The 26,502-nt window shown below is 38.5% G+C and overlaps 1 protein-coding gene across 1 annotated transcript; it reads right to left on the bottom strand.

The window, feature by feature from the left end:
- Positions 1-1,364: 1,364 nt before the first annotated feature.
- LOC306770318 (oxysterol-binding protein-related protein 3-like) lies at positions 1,365-11,030 on the bottom strand. Its single transcript, XM_079259176.1, has 21 exons — positions 10,910-11,030; positions 10,450-10,566; positions 9,780-9,833; positions 9,574-9,687; positions 9,301-9,453; positions 9,126-9,216; positions 8,822-8,925; positions 8,650-8,739; positions 8,385-8,544; positions 8,108-8,232; positions 7,882-8,013; positions 6,547-6,634; positions 5,784-6,019; positions 5,137-5,274; positions 4,609-4,672; positions 4,094-4,172; positions 3,775-3,919; positions 3,043-3,187; positions 2,798-2,924; positions 2,215-2,337; positions 1,365-1,970 (listed from the first exon to the last, which is right to left on the bottom strand). Exons 1-21 carry the CDS (start codon positions 10,970-10,972, stop codon positions 1,874-1,876), a joined length of 2,445 nt encoding a protein of 814 aa, XP_079115302.1. The 5' UTR covers positions 10,973-11,030; the 3' UTR covers positions 1,365-1,873.
- Between the last annotated feature and the right edge of the window lie 15,472 nt (positions 11,031-26,502).

Genomic DNA, 26,502 nt, shown 5'->3' with positions numbered 1-26,502 from the left:
AAAGAAAGTTTTTTTAATTTACTTTTTGATTACAAAATCTTTGTGTTATTAGTCTTTTGATCAATAAAATTAAGATTTAGGATGAACAAAAGTTACTTATATTAAATGTCATTACATGTGATTGTGGATGTATAGCAAGAGCTCATATATAACAAGCCTCAAGATGAAGAGGAAACAGACTTATGGAAGTCTGGACAGAGCAAATAAACTCAATTTGTTTCTTTATCATTTTTATCAAATTACACTCTGACTTGTCCCCCTCTACCCCCACTCACGCAGGCCTCACAGCACACCTTGACCAACAACCCACTCCACTTCAGTGCCATCTTGATCATCAGTAAAGGACTTAAATACAGTCTCAGCAACATTTCCACTCCTATCTGGACGTACTGAGACATCCTCTGCCTACCCCTCCAGCAGTCAGGTGAAGAGGCAGATAAAGTACAGGGCTGTAGATCCAGATGGAGATCAGGACAAGTCCCAGATTCCTGAAGACCAGCAGAATTTACACAACTGTTTGGGACTCTTCACCAATTCATGACCAGCCTGAGTCAGGAGAAGGTTTCAATGCTGTGATGTCAAAACAAAAAGGTGACTGGAGAGATATTAGGAGGAGCAGATTATTTAATTAATTTCATTTTAGGAGAGAAAATGGAGGTGGTTGAAGGACCACAGATAGTTCAGCTCATTAGGAAAGAATTTTGGACTTGAATGGAAACACTAGGCGTGTCAAAAATAAGGAACAGGGCAGATTCTGCTTCCTTATGAAACACTGGTGCTTGGATCCTGGCAGATGAAATCAGACATATGGGACAGGTAATCTTTGTGATTCTTTTCTGATTTGGAAGTGAAGACATTTATTTTCACTAAATTCAGAAACATGACTTGGTAGCAACACCCGCACATGCAAACAAGTTGATATAAACATTACATTTCATAATTAAAGAAATTTGGTGGCTTCAAGTTTATTATTGTCAAACTATTCATTAAGTTAGTCTATTTTGTTCCTGTAATTTATTTTGATTAATAATTAGCTTATTGCACACAAATCTCTGACGATCGATGTGAAACTTGGCATCTATCTTGTTAACACCAAGTACTAATTCTGCTGATGTTGTAGTATCCTCTTAAGTTTTATAAAGGTGGCACACTTTCTCATCATAACAATCTGAACGGTACTGGACTGTATTTAGCTCTTTAGAAAAGTGAAAAAAAAGGAAGTTTTGACATAATTCTTCCATCCACTGTACAGTTTATTATATTATTTCAACAGGGATTTTTCTTTTTATTTCCTCTGTGGAAAAAAAACCTTTTCCACAGTCCCATTACAGTCATGACTGATTAAAACAAGGCAGCATATTGAAAAAGGCTTTTACAATAATTTTTTTAAAATTAGAACATCTAATAAGCTAAAAATTTCTCATACACGAGCAGGTTAAGACTTTTTGCACTAGTACCTGACATCTCTCCAGTGAAGTATGAATCTGACATCATTACGGGTCAGAATAAAAGTGTCTTTGCATAATTGCTGCAATGCATTCAGTACTGCACTATAGTACAAGGCACTTTGGTAAACACAGAGATACATGAAACACATTGATATGCATCTTTAGTCCACACTGACAGTTATGAGAATAAAACAGTTACGTAATTGTGATAAACATTAGTAACAAAACCAACAGGCGGAGTTCTTCAGGGTCAGCTCATTTAAGACCAGAAAGAGGAAGCAGGAGGTCTGTGATGATTTGGGTTAACATGACACAGAGTCATTCATATTAACCAGGTCAGGACTTTTGGACACGGGTCTCAGTTCAGTTTTATCCTTCCTTCTTGATGAAGAGTCAGAGTGGAAAGACTTGAATAAATCCAGAGGTCACCACAGCACAGGGAAGTCCATTTTGCTGAAGCCAGGATCTCTGCGTAGCTCCCAGTATGTGTTGTTGCTTACCCATGTGTCATCCTTGGACTTCCTGTCCACATAAAACAAATAGTTTAGATAAATTTTCAATTATTTATAAATAATATTAAAATCCAACTGATACCTGTTTATATGTGATAAACCCATTTAAACAACCCGCAATTTAAACACAAAACATTAGCTTTTATAAAGGTTGACCTCTGATCATGTGAAAGAACACATGGGACAAACAAATGACAACACAGTGTCTAACTGTATACAAAGACAAGCTTACAAACAATCTTAGAGGAGCATACTTGAAAAAGCGAGGTTGATGCGTCATGTTATTGTCCTGCAGCACTTTCCGTCTTTCCCTCTGGAGTTGCTCAATCCTCTGTTTCTGCTCCTCAGCTCCGTCTAAATTCCCCTCCTCCAGAAGCCTGGAAGAAGTATGCAAAGTAAGAGAAGACAGGGAACAGCTAGAATTCTTCCTTACTGGAGTGGAAGCACCATATTTCCAGTCTTGTTCCAACTGGGAAAACTCTGTAGCTGTCATCCAGGTTGCTTAGATATACACACTGGAGGTCAAACAGGAAGTTGTACATTTACCTTAAACATTAATAGTACAGTTTCTGTGTACTTAACAACACTATCCTTGTCTTTTCATAATACTGTTGCCATGGTAATATGCATATTTCCAACTTCACACCACAAGGGGTAAACCAGCCTTGGCCCACAAAATACTGCTCATAAAAAATGTTTGGGACCAAATGGTTTGATTTGGCAGCTTTGCATCAATTCTGTCTGAATGTACAGAAAAAGAAAAAGAAAAACTAAAAAGACAATAATCACTTCCTGACTGTACATAGCAAACATGAATGTGAGTTTATGAGCAGCCACCTCTGGTCCAGCCTGAAGCGTGTGTCTGTTGGGGGCAGCAGTGGTCTTAAGGTGGAGTCCAGCTCATTTAATTCCACTGCAAACTGGGTGAAGCCATAGTACTGTTCTTGTTCCACTGGCATAGGATCTACAGACATGAGAAGGTAGATATAAAACAGTCAGTTTTTAGCTTTAGGTTCCCTGATGGGGAAAGAGAGAGAGAGAGAAAATATTCTAACCAACATTTGCAAGGTTTATTTACTCACTTGCTCGCCAAATACATGTGGCAGACGGAGGGTCTCCTTGAAACACTGATTCGTGCCATTTTCCAAAAATGGAGTGCACTACTTTTCCATTTGAATCTGTAACTACACCCTCAATTTCATTCACAGTAGAGCTCCACGATCTTGCCTAATGAAAATCAGGAAAACATGTGTTTGTGAAGAGCAGAAGAAATAAACAAGTATTGTTAAATTTACTTAATTATCCATTACATGTGACATTCATTGCTGTCAGAGTCTGTAAACTATAACATATAAACTGCCTGACTTGTCTTTCTTGATAGATGGGGAAATGTTTTTTTTGTTTGTTTTGTTAAGTTTGAAAAAATCTTTTTATTTTAGTTCTTATTTTGTCCCCTAGATGGTGCTGCCTGTCTTAACAGGAGCATTTTTGACAGCACATTTCAAAAGGCAGCAAATACATCAGCAATCATTTAACAGTTGTAGAAATAAAAACATCTGTTCAAAGCATTAGGAAGCCAAAATCACATGCTAAATTTCAACCAACCACACTAAATACAAGACCTTGAAAGAGGATCATAAGAATGTTTGAAATACAGAAAAGAACCAGGAGATGCTTTTGTGCTTTTGTATCATTTATCCACAGTGCAGAAATCTTTTAAAGCATCACTTGAGAATTTTATTTTAAACTTGCAATTTTCTTTCCTCCAAATCATCAGTTATTCACAGAGTGGTTCCATGTCTGTGTCTTCTTACCTTGATAAACGTTACTTTACACTGGCAGATGTCACTGTTGATATTTTTTATGGCCATCTCTCCGTAGTGCTCAATCCAGCGTTCACCACTCAGGATATTATGGATGCAAGAAGTCACTTTGTTCCATTCATAATGGTCCCTGAAACTGGAGAAAAAATTTTTTGCATACACACACTCGTTTGACATATTGTACTGAAAAGCATGTGCTATTTCATTCCATTTGAATCAAATATATGGCCTAAATTGTGAATGATGAAGACATGTGTGTTGAATTTACACACTCACAAACACACCCACACAGAATAAGTCAAGAACCTACGCAGGTAGTGTCACATGTGTGGTTCCCATGGGAACTATTTCCATGGATTTTCCCCAGAATTTATTTTTCCATCGCACATCTAAAAAGAGAAAGGACAAGATGAGACCAAACAACAGGTAAGCGTGTTTAAAAATAGAAACTTCATTATCTTAAGTATTCAGGCTTATCAGTCTAATTCATTTAACCCACAACAGCTTCTTCTTCTGCTGCTGCTTTATTTTATAAAGGGAAACAAACAAAACAAGGGGCTCCAGAATTTTTAGCAGCTGCTGACTGCTTAATCGCCTTGAAAGCAAAACATTTACAGTCTAATCAGCTGTAATTCTTGCCACATTTTAGCATTACATGTGATGACAGGTTTAAGCTAGGTTATAGCTTTTTCTAGAACTAGTTGTCAACTTTAAAACACACAGCTTGTTGGAAGCACCTCAGAACACAGATGTGGCAGAATTCATGCATTTGCCAAGTAAACCATTGAAGAAGGAGCGTGAGGGTTGTTCCAAGCATGTTCTCACCTTGCCAGAAGCTGAAGTTCTTGGAATCTGAATGACAAGCTGACACAGGTGGGTGATGACTGACCTGGAAATTGGAGAGAACAGATGATAAGAGTCTTCTTTCAAAGCCCTTCTGTGTAATCAATAATCCACTGAAATAAGCAGTCTGAGGGAAACACCTGCAACATCATACCAGCCATGACAAAATAGTCTGATCATTGGAAACAAAGGAAGACCTCCATATCGTAGGATTTTACTGCTTGTTTGCTTCTCTACTTTGTTCTCCTACATGTAAACTGTGCACAAGTAAGGATATTGCTCCTAAAATATTCCAAACATTGCACAACTTAGCAAAGTATTATATTATGCACAATAAGTTTTCTTAAAAACCCAACAAAATTTATCTACCTTCACCATAAACACATAAATATAAGCAAGAAATTCTTACTTAAGAAACAGTTTAATTTTGTTGAAGAAATATGTGACAACATGATGAAGTCATGTGATGGCAGAGTTCACATAGTTGAGTGTAAACTGTGTGGCTTTTACCTGTTCAGCTATAAATCTGAAGCCCTTATCAGGTCTGTCACACTCGTAAGTCTCTCCCAGTACAGGATTGAATGGTTTGCTTCCAGCTCGATAAAAGCTGGATGCATAGGCAGTTATTGCAAATGTAGCGACATAAACCTGTGGAGAAAAAGATGAAGAGAACTCTATTGGTTCACAATGACCCAATTTTCCCACTGGACACGTGTATTGGTATGTGCACAAGCAGTATGGTATGGTAGGCACATAAGTACCTTAGACTGTAGGTATTTCTGTACACAATGTGCTTCAAACTAAACTAATTTATTCATAGTTTAAATCTACATATCCATATGTATGAGATGATTTTAAGAGCAGATATGTTAATTTGTGTTGTTCTTTAAATATACATCCAATATGTAAAAAATGTAAAAAAAAAAAATAAAAAAAAAGTTAATGGCATAATAATATGTTTATTGCTGCTTTGTGGTGAGAATTTGAGCTCAAAATACATGTTAGTCAAAAAATTTCCTCCAAACAAACTTTGTTCACATGCATGTATAAAAATAGGTGTTCAAAATAAATTATTCCTTTTATTTCAGCAAAACATTCATCATTCATCCATCTTCATCATGCAAGTATGTATCTCAAACTGAGTTCTTTCTATTCACCATGCGTTGGTAAGGGTCTTCAGTCTGATTTGCGGTGTCCAAGAGGTCACTGTACTCCAGCTCCTCACACAATCTCTGCAGCGTGTTAAGCGGCTCATTGAGCTGTACGGGCATGGCCACCTTGGACAGATCCTTGCCGATGTTGTTTCTCAGGATGTTCCATAAACTGACACTGCTGGAGGGACAGGGGGACGGCAGTGCGGAGCGTCGATGAGCCACAGCCACCACACTGCTGACTGCAGGACAAATGTGGTGAGACAAAGAAAAGGACTTGGGTATTTGATTGTTATGAAGCGTGTGTGAGAGTCAAAATAAGAAATGGATTGTTTTTATCAAAGAAAAAGGACAAATTCTTAAGGTTTATGCAAAGAAAATGTAAAACTATCATCATCTGCTGCAGTGAATTAAGGATGACTTCACAGATTATTTCTCACATATTGTAAGATGAAATATGGCACAGAGTTTGTCAACATATCTGGAAGTCGACAGCTTTCGCATTCAACACATGCAGTGAGCAGTGAGTAATTTTACTCATGCCAGTCATTCATAATTTATTTGATGCAGACACTTTCTATAAAATGCACACAGAAGGCTTAGTCACACAAACACACACACACAATCCCTGCTTCACTAACAGAATACCAAAAGGTTTCTTCACTGTCTTGTTTTTCCATCCGCTGCAAGGCTTAGCATGGCTTTACACTCGCATACACATGCACGCACACACACACACACACACACAACTTGTAACTGTATCATGTACCAGAGTTTAGTCTCTCACTGGGTCCATCGTAGGTGTCCATGGAAACACTGTCGCTGACATCACTGATATACGAGTCATCGTCAGACACCTGCAGACAGAAAATCCGTGAATAAAGGTCGGTAAGCTTTTGGAATATTATATTAAAAACACAGATATCAGTAAAGTCCCTGCAATGCTACAGAAAATATATAAATAAAAATTAAAATGCGAGGTGAGTAAAACGCCAAAATGACGAATTTGACCTTAAATAGACAACTTCCTGTCGACTTTTCACCATAACATTAGGAGGGTTTTTTGTTCGCCCTGTCATGTAGATCATGTGTATGAATTTTCGTGAAGTTTAATGACATGCAGGGGCGGGGCACCTAAAATAGGTGGCTCTGTCGTTCAGCTTCGCTCAAACAGTCTCGAGCACCTCAAAATACAAAATTTTTCACATTCCCTTCGGGGGTACGCATAATTTGGTGAGTTTGAGTATGTTAAGGCCTCCAAAAAAGCACCTCTTTTATCCAAATAATAATAATAATAATAATAATAATAATAAACGCTGCAAATACAACAGGCCTTCACAACTTTATTCATATTTTTATTCAAATTGAGTAAATTCAATTTAGCTCCTGATTTGACCTTCAATCAGTTATTTAGAAAATGTATTAACTAATAATAGACAATTTCTAGGTCTCAAAAATGAAGATTTGTTGCTTTACAATGTCTTTATGGAATTCTAAGCGTTACATTTAGTAGTTATTGATAGATTATGTGATAGATTAAGTTGCCAGAAGATGTCATTTTGCTGTTTTTTTAACTGACTTGGTGTCAATGCAGAAAGATTTTTAATACATATATACTTTATTCATCTCAACTGGGACATTAACTGTTACTTATAAGTTTACATTCATATTAATAATACAAATACAATATTTCAGTGCCCAGAGAGCAGCTGAAGAAGCTCAAAAGGATTCACCTTTATTGCCAGTGCAGGAACTTGAACCCCAGTTCTCCAGAGCAAAGTCAACCTCTCTAACCACAAGGCCATCACTCCATCATTTCAGGACTATTTTTCCTGTATTAGTACCGCAGTGATCCAAATCTCAACCAAGATTATGTATTCTTTATTTTTACTCAAGGACCTACAGTACCAGTTCATTCTAGGTGCAAGAGATCAATATTCAGTTCGGTTCTAAACAAACCAATTAACAGGCTAGTCGCTGCTGCTCTCAAATGTTTCACTCTTTTCAGTCATGTTTTTTAAATCACTTTGATGATTTATTAACAGATTCTCACATTAAGGATTTAACATGGAGAAGAAAGATAACAAGGTAAGTATTGATTGACCTCGTTCTCAGATGAAGAAGAGGAGAGGAGGTACTCCTGAGCATCAACAAACTCCGATATGGACTCTGGAATTGATGTTTTGCTCTCGTTGGAAATCTGGTGGACCAGCAAATGAGGGACACCTGCACATTCCTGATTCAAGACATCAGTGAAGATAAATCAAGAGAGATGATAGATGGTGATACAATCAGGCAGAGTGTTGAGATCTGAGTCAGACAATACTCACAGAGGAGAAGCCAGTTTTTAGATCCATGACCTGAGGTGGCTGGGGGGCCTGCAGGTCAATGGTGTGCCTCAGTTTGTCTCTCTCTGCCACCAGCGAACTATATGCTGATTTCAGTGTAACATGGACTAGAGGGAACAGAATGCCCCATACAGTAAAGAAGCAAGGAAACATGGAGGAACTGAGTTGTCATGGAAACTATGTTGGCATAAGAATTTTTCTCTGCACAGTAAATGCATGCCCTGAGCAAAACAGCAGACAAAAACAGGCGCAAACTCACTGTTGTTGGCCAGTCGACAGAAGTCCTCTTGCAGACGTGACACGTTTGTAGGCGTGTCTGGAGATTCAGGGCAGGCTTCCTGGGGAGCTGACTCTGTGGTGGAAAGATTGGGATTGGAGGCATGAAGGCGAGGGGACTGCGAGGAGATGCAGCTTGGAACCTGGCAGGCAAACACAGTTGGGAGGTGAGACAACATTTTACCCATAATCCCAACTTTAGATCATCAGCAGCATGTACAAAAAGAAAACAGAAGATGGACATGTACTTGTAGTGTGACTTTGGCTTCTTTGCCATTGTTTTTGGATCGCCATCTCCGTGGTCTCTTCTCTTTTTTTGGGACGTCATAAGTAGACGCCTGTGGAGAGACAAGGCTTTTCTTAATTCTTACATTCCCTCTATCTTCAGACAACGATTCGCCATTTTACTCCCATGCTTACTTGTAGTGCACTGATGGCTGGAGCAGAATATGTGCGGTGCATGACCTCCATGCTCTTTAGAAGCAAGTTGAGCTCCAGCAGATAAGATTCACATTCATCCAACTCTGAATGAATACCAGACTATTATTAGATCAAAGTGCAGCTGCATGCAGGCATGGCGATGAGGGATAAACAAAACCCTAAACACCGCAGTGAAACACTGCGGCATACACAACCGACAAGGTGTAGCAACAAGCAAAATGGTTGACAACTAGTGAAACAAGACAGCTCCAGGAAGTGAATGGAACGGCAAAGAGCAACCCACCTTTGCAGCACTTGTTCATGTCCTCAGATGAGTGGAGCCAGGAGCTGACCTTTGCCTGATGGACTGATGCCTGCTTGGTGAGAGTGGTCCTCTGAGTTAGAAAGAGAGGATGATGTACATCATCTCTTTGGCAACACAAAACCTTCCCCACAATAAAAGCTTTATGAAAACTTACTTTTCTAAGAGAGTCATTAAGGGAGGGAGAGGACGAAGCGTGAGGGTGGAAAAGGAGCTTCTCGTGGGGATATGTTGCAATTTCGTTTTGCCGGAAAACACGGTGATGACGCAGCTTTGACACCCACTCCTCAAACAGCTCTGGAGACTTCACCTGGATGCCATAACATCAAAACAGGAGCACTAAGTTGAAGAAAATCTTTTTATGAGACAAAGGAAATGAAAGGAAATGTTTGCACAATCTGGGTAACAAAAGAAGTCCACCAAGCCTTACCTTTAGGTGATAAATGTTGTCCTCTGTATCCAGGTCAATACACATGGCTTTCTTCTTGATTGACATGACTGAGAGACCAACATCTATGCAGCCGTGAAGCTTCCCCTTCTGCACCTGTGCAAGAATCATTATTTGCAGTTTGCGTTTAACTTGTGCATATGTGTAAAGAAATAACAGACAGATGGCGCTGATGAGTTGGCACTTACATCAGTTCCACGCTTTGCATACTTCAAGATGCCTCTGTCCAACACAAAGTATCTCTAAGTGGGAAGGAAAAACAAAAGTCAATCAACAATCATTCAAAGTTTCTGCTTACATAAAGAGTCCAACTCCAGCACAAAAACCTGCAAGCTGACTTTGTGCATCTAAATTTTACAACAAAGACAGGAACTCAGCAGTGAACATAATGCTCACATACAGTCATAACCACAGTTTACAAGCACATTTTACTTTTATAATGAAAGGTGTGTGCTGACATGGCATTCTCACACTTGTGGCTTTTGTATCTGTGTGAATGTTAACTATTGAAGTGTGAGCTCCATTGTGTTGCAAGACAAAACCTCCCAGGGAAGGGCTGGGCTGGGAAATCAGAATGACAGCTAAATTAGCTGGAAATCAAAGGAATGAAGTAAAAGAAACATAATGATAAAAATGACCAAATGTGGAAATGGCTTAACATTGAAAGTATTAGATACCTAAGATAATGTTACTCCAGAAGAACACAATCGCAACATTTCTCAAACTAATTAAATTAAATAATTAAATAATCTAAAAATAGAACAATATGTTCTATTTCTCTCTGTATTAAATCAATTAGGATGAGAGTGAAGCAGCAGTTGCCGTCTGGAGCTTTACGATGGCTGCAGAGATGCTTACCTTATGCCATCCCTTCATGGGCCACTTCCTCCTCTTGAGCAGGAAGCCCTCCTGTCTGTCAGGCTCCTGTATGTTGGCAGGAACCCCCCTGAGTCCCTCCACAATCTCCCAGCTATCCTGAGGGGGGAGACACAGGAGCAACATAGCATGAGAAAGACAAGGCAAGTGAAATATTCTCTCCATTTCAAACGACAGAGGTATGCAGACATGTCAAATCCATCAAAAACTTATATAAAATTGTGGATAGTTACCATTCTAGGAAACCATGAATGTTTGATAAGCTCAGTTTCTCTCTGAGACTAATTTACAAATGTTTAAATGAAAGAGTTACAAATACATATGCATGTACTGTAATATAGTCCATTTACATTAAACAAGTCAGGGATCAGCTTGTATTAATCAAGAACAAAAGCACATTGTGAAAACGAAACCAGTAGCTACAAGCACTTCTCATACACACCTGGTTGCTGTCATGTTTAGAGGAGCTGCTGCTGTCACTGTGCGTGGGCGACGGTGATGTCATCTTAGTGCGACTCAACTCGTCTCTGCCGAACGTTGTCTCGTTTCTGTGGAAACTGCAACAAGCGGGTTCTCGGCAGAGGTGCCAGGAGCATCACTCTGACCTTTGAAGGCCACGCCAACAGTCAGCCCTGCCGAGAAAGGTTGCAGCACAGCGATGTCAGAGCAACACAAAGGTTGTGCTTTTTTTTTTTTTTTTTTTTTTTCCAAAGAGAGCTATACCTGTACAAAGCGAAAAGAGGGATGATTTACTCAATGTGAGTATGAGTAACTGTAAAATCCCCAGTCTAAAGTAGCTGAGTTTTAAGGAAGCAAGCCAGATATATCCACACTTGAATCATAATCACAAGTCCTCTCACACAAAGACAATGTTTTGATCTGCATTTACATGTGTAGCTTTTTATGGATTGTTTTGATAAATGCAAACTAAATACACGAACTAAATACATGTATCAGCTCAAACAAATGCTTCAAAGTCAATGTTTATGGCGGTGGCGGTGCCATACAAGGGCAACAATCAAAGACTGGGCCCTTTGATCATTGATCTTGTATGATGATGGAAGCATGTGAGCATTAGGGATACGGTAAAAGCAATCCATTTATTTCATAATACATCTATTTTCATAACCGCTTAGTCCAATACAGAGCTGTGGGAAGCTGGAGCCTAGCCCAGCAATCACTGGGCGAGAGGCAGTGTACGCCCTGGACAGGTCACCAGTTCATCACAGAGAGACAAACAGCCATTTACGCTCACAATCACTCCTAGGGAGAATTTAGAGTAACCAATAAAACTAACATGCATGTCTTTGAACGATGGGAAGAAGGCGAAATACCCAGAGAGAACTCACAAATACGCAGAGAGAACATTCAAACTCCACACAGAAAGGCTACAGATCGAACCGCCTCTCAGGTGAACAAGAGACTTTCTTGCTGTGAGGCCACAGTGCTAACCGCTACGCCACCATGCAGCCCATATCACAATACAATCCAACCTAATAAAAAATTCCAGTAAAAGCTTACTGCAGAGGCTGCACACCCAGCACTGGTAAAGTCAAACTGCAATCACTCATTGCAAACACCACATGAGCTTAAAGGATTATGGGTCCAGGCAGGTAGAGGTGTTTTCTAACAACATGTTCCTTATCTTCCAGTCACATATTTCTATCTTAACGTACATAGCCTCTCCTGCTTACAGATGCATTTTGCCTTTTTTCCAAATAAGTTCTCTCTCTCTTCAGTTTTTTTCTATATAACATTTTACTTTGTATGAGAATTTTGAATATTTCTTTTAAAGTGTTGATCGGACGCTGGATTTAAAATATTATCAAAACCATGGGACTAACCTTATGATTGTTCTTTCTTTTAGTATTTTTTGTTGTTCTTTATTATATAATGGACTTTGTTACCTAGATGCAACGGTCCTAAATGATCATTATGATTATATGATCCCATTTTCCAAATGATCATATGATCCAACATGTCTACATATCTACAGTACCTACAGTACTGACAACCTAGATTTTATTTTGGACTAACTTAGATCAACTTTATTGTATGCCCCAGGCCAGTGGCAGAAATGTCTCTTTGAGAAAGCAACAATAAATAAAACAACATATTTAAACTTACATGATGAGATTAATTTTTAAAAAATGCAACCTTGTCAAAATGATAGTAATAAAAAAATCATGTGCTGTTGTGGCTATTGAATGAATGGTTGGGGGACTTTTTAAAGAAGTTCTTGACGGAGGGGGTGAGATGGAGTCTCTGAGATCTAGGTAACGTTCGTGAATACAAAGCAGTGATATCATCTAAAAGTCATATTTGTGCTTTCCAAATAATTTTACTTTCCAAGTTGACTGACCATATAGCAAAGTTAGATTTTGTGTTTGATGAAGATGAAGCCACAGTGGGGTGAAATATTGAAGATTTGACGGATTTGTTTAATAACTGAGTTTTATCTGAAGCCTACACAGTGTCAGTGGAAAGTTTTCTATTAATCTTTTAAGTGTGTGTTCTGACTCCAACAATATATACACAATTCTCCACAACAGCTAAGACTGTTATTGTTTATTAAACAAAATAAACATCATCATTTCTTCAGAACTGTCTAAAAACCCTCCATCAGCTTCACTCTTTTCTATAAAGGGGGCGTGGCTGTAGCGAAGCAGGAAGACCAATCGTCTTCCAAATGGAAAGTTGTGAGATCGATTCCAGGCTTCCCCTGACTATGTGCTGAAGTATCCCTGGGCAAGACACTAAAACCCCAGGGAGCCCCCCGATGTACCTATCGGGATATGAGTGTGTATAAGTCGCTTTGGATAAAAGCATCTGCTAAATGGCCAGAATCAAATAGAATAATGGTTTGTGATTGATTTCACACACATTTCCTTTGAAAGTGTCTCCTATTCTTCTTTGCAGAATTATTTATGCTTTATTTATTTATGCTCAACTTACACCACATCCTGAGATCCTGGCCACTGTTGATGAGATTTTTTACTGTAAATCTATGCATCTCTGTCTTGAACAGCCTCCTTGTTGCAGATAAACAGCCTCACAGTATGATTCTACCTCCACAATGCTGGACTGTGATGGTATTAATGAGATGATCATCAAAGCCTGGTTGTTTAACACACAATGTTGGTAATTGTAGCCATATAGGTTAAAATTTTTCTTGAATCAAACTAGACCATTTTTCTTGTGAGGATCTGAGATTCATCCAAGTGCCTTTTGGCCAACTCAGCAGGCGGAAAGTTGCTATTAAATGATGCCTGGCTTCTGTCTCGCCTCTTCACCATGTTGCTGATAGCGTTCCACTGATGGTTGTCTGTCTGTAGGATCCTTCCATACAAATAAAAGTACTCCAGATATCTTCCAGTCCCCCTGGACAAACTCCAACTGGGGTGATAACACCACGAGCCTGTATCCTTCCTAGGTTAATACTTTGGTCCAACCCTTTTTATATATAGAGGAAATTTTCTCAACATCAGCACTTGATTTTCATTCTGACACTCAGTAAGACCATAAACTGGCCACTGAATCAAACACTGAATTAGTGCTGTTTCAAGCAGAGCAAAACAGAAGTGGGGTGCACCAGAGCTTAAATGCAAAAAAACAAAAGTTCTGAATATTTATGCAAATGTGATATTTTGATTTTTTTTTTTTTTTTTTTTTTTTGTGGAGCTCATGGAAGACTCTCCTCAATAATTACAAAGATGTACTATGAATTTTCATGATTGTATATAAATAGGGCAGGATTCAGGAAATGTTGCACTCGTACAGTGATGCAATACTCATTTGTTTCCTTGCCAAAAAAAGATGTGCACCAACTTCAATGAGTGTGTAATGAGTGTGCAATGTCCGACAATGTCTAAGTTATACGTTTCTATGGAAATGTACCACACATGTGGGAAGAGCGCACCTCTGCCATGTGGGAATGAATGTGAGCTTTGTGTGTGCTTGCATGCATGCAAATTTGTACAAACTTCAAGACTTTTAATGCACGCTGCGATCTACATTCCCTGCAAACATTCTGGTGCTTAAGCCAAGTGTGTGAGTGCCAGTGTGTGTATTGTAAAGTTCCCAAAGGCCTCTCTTACAGTCTGTACCATGCTCAGGACATGAGTCATCAACAGGAAAGAATGTGCTCCGCGCTTCGATACCTCCGAAACACCACAACAGCAGGCTAGCTACAGTCAACACTCAGCTAAAAGCAGACTGGAGCACAAGGACGGCCCACTTACTTCACAGCTCTGGAGCATGGGCCAAAAGGACAGAAAACATGTTCGAGGAGCTTTAAAATGATAGACTTGGGAAGCTTGATTTAGCTCATCAAGCTGTTCTTTTAGCACCTCTCTGACTGTGACTTGCCTGATATCTTACAACTGCAATTAACTGTTTTCAGTCTGTGCACGATATCAATAATATTTAGGATGGAGACATAAACTCCTGTCTTCCTCATTCTTCCCCACACTTTGACACGACTCACCAACGTTTGCAAAATCACTCTTCCTCTAAGCAAAACCTCAATATTGTTTATGTGCATCAGTGCAGAGATTTTGCCAGAAGACTCATTTCCTCTCCTTGCTAGCTTAAAAGACTGAGCTAAAAACCCATACTATAAAGGACTACACACACCTATCTGCAAAAGATAAGCTGAGACTTGAGTCCCTGAACATCCCACTGTGTGTCCTAGTTATAGTAAAGTACTTCCACTGATTACTGACGGGATTGTACACTGCCAAGCTTTCTGCAGAGTGAGACTAGAAGAGTTTGTGCTTTTTGCCTTTAGCATGACATAACATGAGTCAATCATTAATGGCACAGCATTGTGTAAATGATCTGTTAAGACTGATTATTTTTGCAAAGGGCCAATGCCACTGAATCTCAAGGGCCAAATAAGGAGCTGAAGGATTTAATTCTTCTGCTTGTTGTGAGTTTGTTTTTTTTTGTTTGTTTGTTTGGGGTTTTTTTTAAATATACACACAAAATTAGTGCTAAACTGACAGGAAGAAGGAAGAGACAGAACAGATGCATGGTTTTGTGTATGCAGTAAACCTCAAGGTAACGTTTATCAGCCTGAGTGTTGTGTAGTTCAACAATTAGCCTATCAACAGTACATCTTGAGCATGAGTACTACTTTTGCGTACAGCTTATGCAATTTGTTTTTATCATAGTTTGCCTTGCACTGACCAAAAAGTACCTCAGAGGCCCTGCAATGTATACATTTTTCCCCTAAACGTCCCTTTGATTTGGGACTTATAAACAAAAGTAAGTTATGCAGAGACATTCAAACATTTCAGAAACAAAAAGAACTCTTTAAATAACCTGTATGTGTTATTGCTGCAAATTTCCAAATGACAATGAAGTGGTCACGGGAATCCCATATTTTGTTGTGGAAAGTGTACAAAATAAACATGGAAACTATGGTCTCATCATGTATATAGTTTTTCTGAGTGAAGTCCGACTACAGCAAGGCACAGCGTACTTCATATTATCTAAGACTCCTGTGATCCTCACAAAGCAAATCTAAGCCTTATTGTTCATTAGACTGAGGCTAATGCCTGAGGGATGGTCAGACTGGAGTTTCCAGTCCTCACATGAAAAAATATAGTGACGTTGACATAGCAGCCAGTCCATAAACTCTCCGCCACACATTCTTGCAACAGCAGGCCTGCCATTAACCTGAAAGTTCATGTAGTTGTAGCATCTCACCATTACTGGCTCACTGCAATTGCAAAAAGGTCCTAACAGATTACCGGATTACTGGTTTAAAGCTGTGGATGATCCGCTGATTATCAGAAAGCAGTATAAGACACTTTAAACCAACTCACATCTGGCAACATCTATTTATCTTTCAAAATAGAAATGTTGTTGCAAAAATAGAGTAGCAGATTAGTGACAGCATATGGTTGATGGCAGCGTTACTTATTTTATCTGACCTCTGACTCTGAGTCTGAAGTGTAAAGATGATAGGACTGTCTTCTTTGAAGCTATTTTAGAGCCATTCTCTCACCTGAAAGGAAGACAGTGTTTGTACCTATTGTAAGCAGCCAGTGATGTGACTATCAGCCTGATGTGACTATCAGCAAGTGATCAAAGAGATACAAACAGCCCCAATATGCCACGTAGCACTCAGTCATTTTTTTTCCACACTCATAGAAAGAGAAAGAAGCAAACGAGACTAAGAAACCACATGGCCTCATATTCCTAGCCAATGTATTTTTGAAAAAGCTGCATCAGAAAAGACATAATTCGACTTCATTCCTGCTGAGAGAAGAGACACTTTATGTTATGCTTAATCACAGGTTGCTATGGATACAAAAAAACAAAGCCACATTATAACCATTTGATTATTGTGTATAAATAATTTGGAGGAAGTAAACATCTGATTATTTATTGAACCTTAAATATATTTTGATAGGAGTGTCTGCACTGACCAGCTGGTGTGAAAGGAAGTAGGGCACAACATCCCATAACCTCATGCAAGCACAGGCGGGCTATTCTCAGAGAGACCACTTGGCATATTAGTCAAGCAGGAGTGCTCTGTATTTCCCAGCTTTTCAGTGGGAGTTGTGTAAAAGGAGAAAGTGACACAGAGATAACTCAGTGAGTCACGTCGGCCATGCTGGATGTTTACACCCAAAAATGCAGCAGCAGGAAAAAAAATACTTTTAGCCTGGCAGTGATCAACTGATTGACAGACTTAAAAAACAGACCACTGTGACATGGTGGCTTTAGCCTGAAATAATGAGAGTGCTGGTCGAGCAGCTTGGAACAGTACCACGCGGCGAAAGGAATGTATCTTGCTCAAAGGCACTTTAACAGGACAGATGCAGGCTAACAAAATATCCCCAACCCATCTCTTCTCAACTATGCTTTGCAACTGGTTTTGAAGTAAAAGAAACAATAGAGCGTTTGAACGACTTGCGAAAGTGGAGATTCTGAAGTGATTTTAGTGGCAGGATCAAATTTGTTCATCCTCTAACTGACTCATCATCACTGCGCTGTATTTATATAATATTCATCTACCCAAACAGCCACTCACTGCTAAGTTAGTGATCTAATGTGCCATAATATTTATTATTCTTGTTGTTTTAAATGTTTTAAACCGCTTTCTTCACTTTTGGTCTAACTAGCTAACTAGAAATCACCTAATTACTAGACTTGGAGGGGTTTTTGTGGTGACCAAAAGCACCATATGCTTCATACTTAGAAATCAGACCCTTTTCTCCATCAGTAAATGGATGGTAACAGTGCCAGGCACCTTGTACCATACATTAATGTTTCAGTGACTGAACTGGGTCCGCATTTATGTGTGACAACCTTAAGTTTCCTTATTTCAGTTTCTGTTTCCATTATCTGAAATATCAGATCGATAAATAAAGCACTTTCAATCAAGATCAAGATATTTCCAGGTGTAATAAATGTTTGTTCTGTTCATTGATACATTTTTTCCCAATAAAGTTAATTGTTCAGTTAAAATAAAATAAAAAATAAAATAAAACAAATACATACACAAAAAGAAAATTCCAATTATTGCATATGGCCACAAACGTAAAGTGACATAAAACCTGTGGTTCAATTATTCACTTCTGCTCCTACAATATTTCCATCAGGTGAATGGGGTTTTTGGGACTATAGCTTCCTTTTTTCCAAGTTTTCCTTTTTATTCTTTGTTTTTCCAGAGTGCCAGCTGAGCCTGCATGTTATTTACTAGTGACACAGTATTTGTTGGGAAGAAATTAAGCTCTAAAAAGAATCTGCAAATACATAAAATGCTTCAAGCTTTATAAGACAAACAGGCTAAATGATGACACGATGGAGTTAGTTTCTGGCCTTGACATTTAACGTCTATATATTTAAGTATAACATATGCACCCATTATTATGGAAACATTATGCAGCCCTATACCTTCAGTATAATATATTTATACCACAACTTTAACATTGTATTATCAATAAACAGATTACTACATTTCTAAAATGTAAGAAAAAATATTCTCAAAGAGAATTTTAAATGATGAATTCTGCCCAACAATAGCTGAACTTGTTAGTCTAAAATTACACAAAACAAAGACACCACAGAACAAAAAAAGCCTGAAATTTTGACTATTAGTGCTTTTCTACATTACGTTACGTATTTTTCAGTTTGATTAGAAAAAAAAGTTATCTCTGATAGAATTAGCCAGCTGGAGTGTGTAGAAAACCTCTCCTCTGTTATTGTCTGTAACGTAGAAATCATTGCTATTGCAGTCTAACTTACACTGTTACAAAGCAGTCTACCTCCATGACTTTAAATATGTTAACAAAAAAAAAAGAAAAAAAACTGCAGATCAGCAGTTTTGGTAACACATAGTTTGAGTGCTGGGTTGCCAATGTCCACAAACAGGCTCTCAGTGAAATTCACAGTGATAGTGATGCCATCACCGCTCATGCATAAAATGATCTTGTCCAGACCAGGCGGCACGGAGGCCCCAATATCGATTTACAGTATAAATGGCAGCAAAGTCACGAGAGCACCACAAAAGCAACAATGAAGGGATTATTTCATGATTGAAGTCAACACGAATGAATTTTCTGCTAAATGACTGAATATTTAATCAGCTAGTCATTTCCTTTCTAACCTCCAGGAAATCAAGCAAGATAGGAAGTGGGTTGTCTCTGCATCTAAACAAGTTTGTAAGATCAGATCTGACTTAAAAGATTCCATCTCTGGTACAATCTCAGGATTTACATTAACAAGCTGATTAAAAAAATAACTGATCATGCAGACAATGGTGTCAGTAACAACAGCTGATGTGTTTTGGTGGAATTAAATATTCATTAATGGGGCCAAACTCCACAGGGACGAACCACAGGTGGCCCCGTTCAGACAGTTCCTGCTTCCAACAAGCACACATCAGCAAGTCAAACTTGTCGGCGTTAAAACGTCCAATCCGACCCCCAAAGTCGTGAAACACGCAGCCTGGATACAACTTAAACTATACTATATGGATGTAGCTATAAGCAGGTTCTCACACACAAGCTGAGCACGAAATATGAAGAGGAGTCCATTAATAATTCTATCGAAAGCGACGTTTCAGATAAGCGGTCGGATATAGACATCACACCGCTGCTAACTCTGCCGCTTCATTCAAACGGAAGCGACCACGAACAAATACAGAGACCCGCTTTCACGTGAGTTATGGATGTTAATAAGAAAAGATAAGCTTACGGTTCTGTGACGGGAAGCTACAGCATCCTATCCTGGAACCTGACTTTGGACTGTTCTGCTTCTCGTTTCCAAACCAGAGCAGAAGAACGTCGTGGACGGGGAGGGGCTTCCTTGGAAAGCAGGTGTGAGTGACATCCATCTCAGCCAATCAGAATAAAGCATGGCTGAAGGGAGGGCAAAAAAAAGGTATTCTTTTGACTGACCATAAAGTGACGTAGACACAAAAAAGGGGTAAATCAATCAAGGTGAGTTAAACGTCAGGCAGCGGGGTGTCAGGTAAGTTCCTGTTAACTGACGCAAAGGTCATGTGATTGACGCACACTGTAGGCCATTATAGTTTTCTGTTGATACAACAAGCCTCTCAACTTCCAAGATAAGAAAGTCACTTGCATGTTTTGCATTCCTATAATGCTGCTCGTATTATTGAATATAAACTAATTGTTTAATGATATCAAAACCAAAATGATCAGCTTTTACAGGTAAGACAAAGTCCCACTGAACTACATGTCTACATAAAATAAGGTCCTAAAAAATCATTTTTAATTCCTTTTATTCTTGAGTAATAACCACGATTCAATTGATTCAATCAAGTGATATACTAAAATAACATACAAACTTTGAACCAAAGAGTCAAAACTGTCCCTGATTAGGAAATGAAAATAGAGAATATCTGCTTGTTCATCATTTCTATCAGCATAATCTACATAGCACCATGTGTTTTCAATATGATCAGATCTACACAGTACAAACACTGAAAAAACAAAAGAAGATAGTAAAACTAGTAGTTAACAGTAGATAGCATGTTTTTATGATAAGCCTGGTGTTGTTGCTTAATAACATAGTTGATAGTCCAGAGACATATTGGTTGGCAATTTTCCTTAGACGTTTTGGTCGCAGAAGATAACTGCTGACTGTATACTTAAATGATGAGTAAGTGAGAGATGTGTGATTGCGCCCAGACAGAATGAACAAGTGGGCGAACAAATGAGCATGTGTTTGTGTCTCTGCTTAATCCGCCATGATTTCCCTGAAAAGCTCTGCTCCTCTGCCGTCCTTGTGGCTCGGTGCACCACCCTCATGCTGTGGATTTGTTTAACCAGCAATACAAATTCCCTCCTTTGCATGGGCATGAGGCTGATTTCCTGCCTGGTTTTATTTCTATGGCAACAGAAGGAAGGAAAAACATAGAAAACAGGACAAAAGGGATGCAAGGGGTGGGGGGATTCTTTGAAAAGGAGAGCAAGAGCTGGGTGTGTCCAGTAACTTAGAATCAGCAAAACCAATCATTTGGTGTAAACGAAAAGGAGTGCAGCCCTGCTATGTCATGACTGCGACTAAGAGAGAGAAGAGAAATTGTTTGCATGCTATTGAATTATAGCTCTCAAAGAAGAATAGAAAAAAAGGAGGTTGTTACCTCTGTTTTTTTTATCACGTCTCTCATTTTTAAACCTTGCCACATTCCTGCGGAGCCTACTCACCAAGGGTGTGTTTGTAGCCACAGGGGACACACCCTGGGCTCGTCCACTGCTCAGACTTTGTGAACTATGCCTGTCTGCACACAGAGATGCCTTAGACTTAAAATTTACCAGATTTAAAAAAATGTTGCTTCTCAAATGAGATATTGTCACATGTCCCTATTGGAGCATGAGGAGGAAGAAATACTTGGAAAGTTATTTATATCACTTATCATATCGCTGTCACTTGCAATATACAGGGAGAAGCAAGACATGCACATACTGTACTGTACTGGTAGATGTGTGTATTACAGTGTCATCTGTAGGTTAGCTTTGGTTACTGCACACAGAGTGGCTTCTGTTCACAGAGGAAACTGTTCCACCCAGGAGGGCCTCATGTTGTTTACACTTCACACAGACGCTTGCCATTTACTAGTATGAGTAGAGGCGTTTTTAAGTTTAAGTTTAAGAGGAAGGTCATGAAAGGGAGGCAACTTCATTCCAACCATCGGACATTGGTGTTTTGGAGATGTTTTCAAAGCAAGTTAAATATATAATGATTGATGTGCAAATTATTTAAATGATGTCTAATCTAAAACAGACAACATGTAAAAAGCTGTGACTTTAAAAAATTTCTTATGTGGAATTTAATGTTAGCAAGATGCTTTTAACCATTTTATTTTTGCACAATAGATAAATATTTCTCTGTATATTTTCTTTTCCTTTGGACAGTCATGATAATAATCAATGTTTTTTTTTTTAAATAAATGACTGAGATAAAAGTTAATTACATGGAAACAAAAGTGAAATGATCAAAAGCAAACACACTAGGATAACAAGCACTTATTTTGGTATCAGATTCCCAAACTATTAAGTAGACATGGCTCAGGCAGGTTTACTTATGCAAATTTTTAATTAGATGAAATATAGTCACAGAAAAACTACTTTATCACACAGTAGACAGAAAGGTTAAAAAGTTGCACAGGGAAACCATCGACACTGTTTCTTCACAACTTACATTCTGAAAGGTTTGGGAATTGAAGAGGCAGCTGTTTTGTTTTACCTTGAAAACAAAATATAGATTTTAGCTTTTTAATATTTAGGGCGCCCTGCGATGGACTGGTGAGCTGTCCAGGGTGTACCCTGCCTGTCGCCCAAAGCCAGCTGGGATAGGCTCCAGCTTCCCCGCGACCCTGAATTGGATTAAGCGGTTTAGAAAATGAATGAATGAATGAATATTTAGGGCCTCACTTGTCATTATTTTTGTTTCTATATTTTCATTGGGTTACAGATCTGGAACGCATAATGGTCAGCTCAGTATCAGCGTTTATTACAGAGGTCCTATTGTATTATCTGCTGAACATGGTTTGGTATTGTCTTGCTTAAATTGTTTGGCTTTAATAGTGTCTTCACAGATGTGCAAGTTAATTAACCTATTTTCTCTTTCTCGAACCGATAACACCCAGGTAATGTGGGCTTTCTACACCGCATTTCAAATTTTTTGGTTAGGATTCAGTTTTGCTTTGCATGATAAAGTAACTTGTATTTGTGGATGCACCAATTAACTTTGATCACAGACAACAAGTTAAAGAAACACTATGTCACTGACTTGTTTTAAGGAACAGTAACTTTAATTATGTGAATTCTGGAGCCTTAGCCAGCAAGCAATTTCCTGATGCTGAAAAACTACTCTTCCCAACTCATACGTCTGAGATACCCCACAACGTTTGAGTTTTGTAAGTTTTGTGTTGCCCACTGTGTCACAAATCAGCAAGCAGATAGAACACACTGCACATTGTGGCATATGGAATCCCAAGATACTGGTCCTGGATGAAGAGAGGAAAAGAAAAAAAAGACAGACTGAGAGATAAGACAAGTCAAGTTCAGAGTACAGGTAGGATGCAAGACAGATGCTGAATTAGCCATTGGTACTGAGAAAATCTGTCAGTCTGTCAGTATTTCAGTGCATCTTTAAAGGTGGAGTATGTAAGATTTTCAATATTTTCAAAATAAATTAACTAAAAAAAAAAAAACTACAATCATAATTAGATAGTTTTTTTTAAACATGTAGGTTCCAGTCTGTCCTTATTTGATCTGTTATTAAATTACAAATTTAATTAATGACAAAGACCCTTCTTAAATGTTTGCCTGCAAGTAAAAAAAAGTGCTTTTTGTCATTTGTCATTAATTAAACTTTGTAATTTAATAACACATCAAATATGGACAGACTGGAACCTACATGTTAAAAAAAACTAACTAATTATGATTGTAGTAATTTTATTAGTTAATTTATTTTGAAAATATTGAAAATCTTACATACTCCACCTTTAAAAGTGTTTTTATTACAGACCTGTATCTGTTTTTAATGCAGCAATACATGAATGCACTAAATTGACAAACACCTTTAAAATGGATTTTTTTTTTTACAGTACTTGAAGAGATTTTTCTGGACTTTCTGAATGTTTTAATGATATTTTGTGTGTAGTCAATAAAACTGTAATACTCCAAACAATTTTAACTGGTAAACTATTTACTCACACAGTTTATTAGATTGGTGAACCCCTCTTTACTTTCTTAGACACTTAGCTTCTCTGTTGTGCATTTCAACATTTACAATACTCTCCTGTGAATTAGTGGTAAAATGAATTTTAGAGAAATCATATTAAACATAATGCCTGTGTCCAATTTAAACAAGCATGCATTTTTTAGAACAGTTAACCAAACTGAGGTCAGACCTGGATACTTGTTGTCCCCACCTAAAACCTATGCATTACATATTTTAATTCCAAGGTGAGGATATGAATGTGGTTTTAAATGTGGTAAAATAAACTCTACTGGATATGCAGAAATGCCATCCAGTGTAATGTTTACCTAGATATCAATTTTAGATTCACACTTAGCTAATTCTATTGTTTCTCAAATGTAAAAGTGTTTGATTTGTAGGGTCATGTACAAATGTACTGAAGGCCTTTCTATTTTGACACGATGGTTTGATCTTAAAGATTAGCATAGCCAGTAATATTGAATCTTTTTGGACTTTAATTTTCTGCATTGGTCTTTAAAATAACATTGATCAATGCATTAAAATGGGATGCTCACTAGCTTTTTTCTTATAAGTAAGCTAATGTGTTCCAGTCACTGAAGGAAAACTTTCACTATCTTCATATTCACTCTCTGGGGGTCTTTACCAGAGTTCATGGCAGTCCAGTATTTTAGTAGAGAAGAGCAAACCAAAGAGCAATTAGGGAAAAATACTCAGGTCGACACTTCACCTGCTTGGTCATCCAGTCTTACTTAAGTATCTCTGAAGAAGAAAGAAATGAGCAAAGTGAACCTTTCTGCATTTACATGTCTGCAGGGGGCGATGTTGGACACCAGTGCAGCAAAGGGACTTGAACAGCTGCAGATCAGATGTCTCTGCCTTAATCACTGACTGACGACTTTGTTTTAATGACTCACAAAGGCCCCGCTTTTCTTCTCTCTTGTTTGTGACTTGCACTGCATTTTGTTAGACAGAGCAAATGCTGATCCAGAGATCACGTCCATATGCATGTATTTGTGCTTGCTTTTATCTTTTTGTGTGCACATACACTTCTTACACTGATTTCAAGGTGCTTGAGTGCTTGAGTGTTATCGTGTGTTCAGTTCAGTGAGCCTAACATCTCAAAGCATTATGTTGCATGAGTGTCATTATGTGACTGGACCTGATTATGGGTTTGCAGACAGTTTCTATTAGACTTGTCAGATCAAAGGGCTTGCCTCCTTAATACATACACAATCTATCCTTTACACTACCCCCCTTATTCCTCTATCTCCCCCACCACTCTCTTCAGAATTTCAACAGGGAATAGCATGCTCTGTAATTTTTTCCAGATGTTTCAGTACCTCCCTTCCTCCCTTTCCCTGCTCTGTTCCCTCCATTCTTAAAGCTCCCAGGGTTGACTGAGACCATAAAGGCTCTCCCAACCCTTCTTCCTTTCCATTCCCGTGTTACCCCTCCCCGACTTGTTCAACACACTGGCCTCAATAACGAAAGGCGGCCCCAGGAGGTCAGGCAACAGAGGCTGGAGCTTTTCCCAAAGCAGAAACACATGCCATTAAACATGGTTCTCAGTCGTTTGTGCATTCAGCACTGATGGTGCAGCTGCTTGTGACTTTCTTTTTTGGCATTGGATTTGATGGTATTATTCGTCCTTTGTCGTTTCTGTCCTTGCCAGTCTTTTCTTTTCTCCTGTCTTTGATGGGAACCAGCTGGGGAGCTAATCAGGGGAGTAGTGGGAATGTGGATGGCTGCAGGCATGGGGCCCAGGTGTTGCTCTCAGTCTTCCTCCAGCATTTATCCACTTTTTGGCACCTGTAAAACATGTCCTCATCATCACATGCTTCACTCAAAGGAAAGTCTCTTTCACCATCTCTCTCTGATTGCAGAAACACACTCATATATCCCCTCGCAAACAGTCAGACGTGCACATTGTTAATGCATCGGAGCGTGGAATGAATCTGTGATCCACAGCTGAAGCACTTAATGATACAAGCAGCTGTTACTTGTGTAAAGCTTCCTCTCAAACCCAGTGAAATACACTCAAAATCCCACCTTCTCATTCACATTTTTAACCTGTATGAGAGCTTAAAGACTAGAGCAAGTATAAGCTCACATGAATAAACATGCATTGTATCTGTTCTTGTGCTCATAATTCTGCAAAACTACATTCAAACCATGGAGTCACACATGCTTTCCTTACCACACAAGGGGAGTCTGTTACTCTAAATTTTTTTCTGTTGATACGAGTTCATTTCTGTATGTAAAGTACATCCAATGCTGCACACCGTACCCCCTGATTAGTATGACAGGTTTAGGTATGAACCAAGTCATGTCTCTGATTTGAGGTCTGCAAGAAATCTGAGATGCTACGATCTCTGCATTTAGACATAAAACAAATTATGTTTGTACATGTGTTTGTATTTATTTGAAGCTAATTATCTGTGCTGTGAATCCTGTTTTAATTGGTGTAATATTATATGAGGTATGTGTGCAAAATGTAGATCATCATTTATTACCCTCTGTCTTAAGTATGTTAATATATCCATATTATATCTTTGTTTATAGAGTGGCACCCCAGGGTACATTTTCTGTTGCTGCAAATAGCTAAGTGAACGGAGGGTGACTTGATTTCCTAAAGGCAAGAAGTTGATGCATTTGTTCAATATTTTATGATATATTTCCTTTCTTTGGAATATATTTTCTAAATTAGAAAAGAAAAATCCCTCAAGCTAGATTCATGCACCTTGCATAGCCAGTTCTACCTGTGCATATTAAGAGTTATATTTCTGCCTCTGGGCTTTTTATACACAGCTAGAAGTCTTTATC

Source organism: Telmatherina bonti (genome assembly GCF_933228915.1).
Source record: "Telmatherina bonti genome assembly, chromosome: 19".
In the NCBI taxonomy this organism is placed as follows: domain Eukaryota; kingdom Metazoa; phylum Chordata; class Actinopteri; order Atheriniformes; family Telmatherinidae; genus Telmatherina; species Telmatherina bonti.
This window is presented reverse-complemented; position numbering and strand designations above follow the sequence as displayed.

Bases quoted from the DNA above. Each gene is read 5' to 3' on its own strand.
- LOC306770318 (XM_079259176.1), bottom strand. From the start codon at position 10,972: ATGACATCACCGTCGCCCACGCACAGTGACAGCAGCAGCTCCTCTAAA. The intron at 8,740-8,821 runs GTAAGCATGGGA...GTCTCTCCACAG, and splicing joins CAGCCATCAGTGCACTACAA to GCGTCTACTTATGACGTCCC. The intron at 3,920-4,093 runs GTAGGTTCTTGA...TTTTTTCTCCAG, and splicing joins ACACATGTGACACTACCTGC to TTTCAGGGACCATTATGAAT.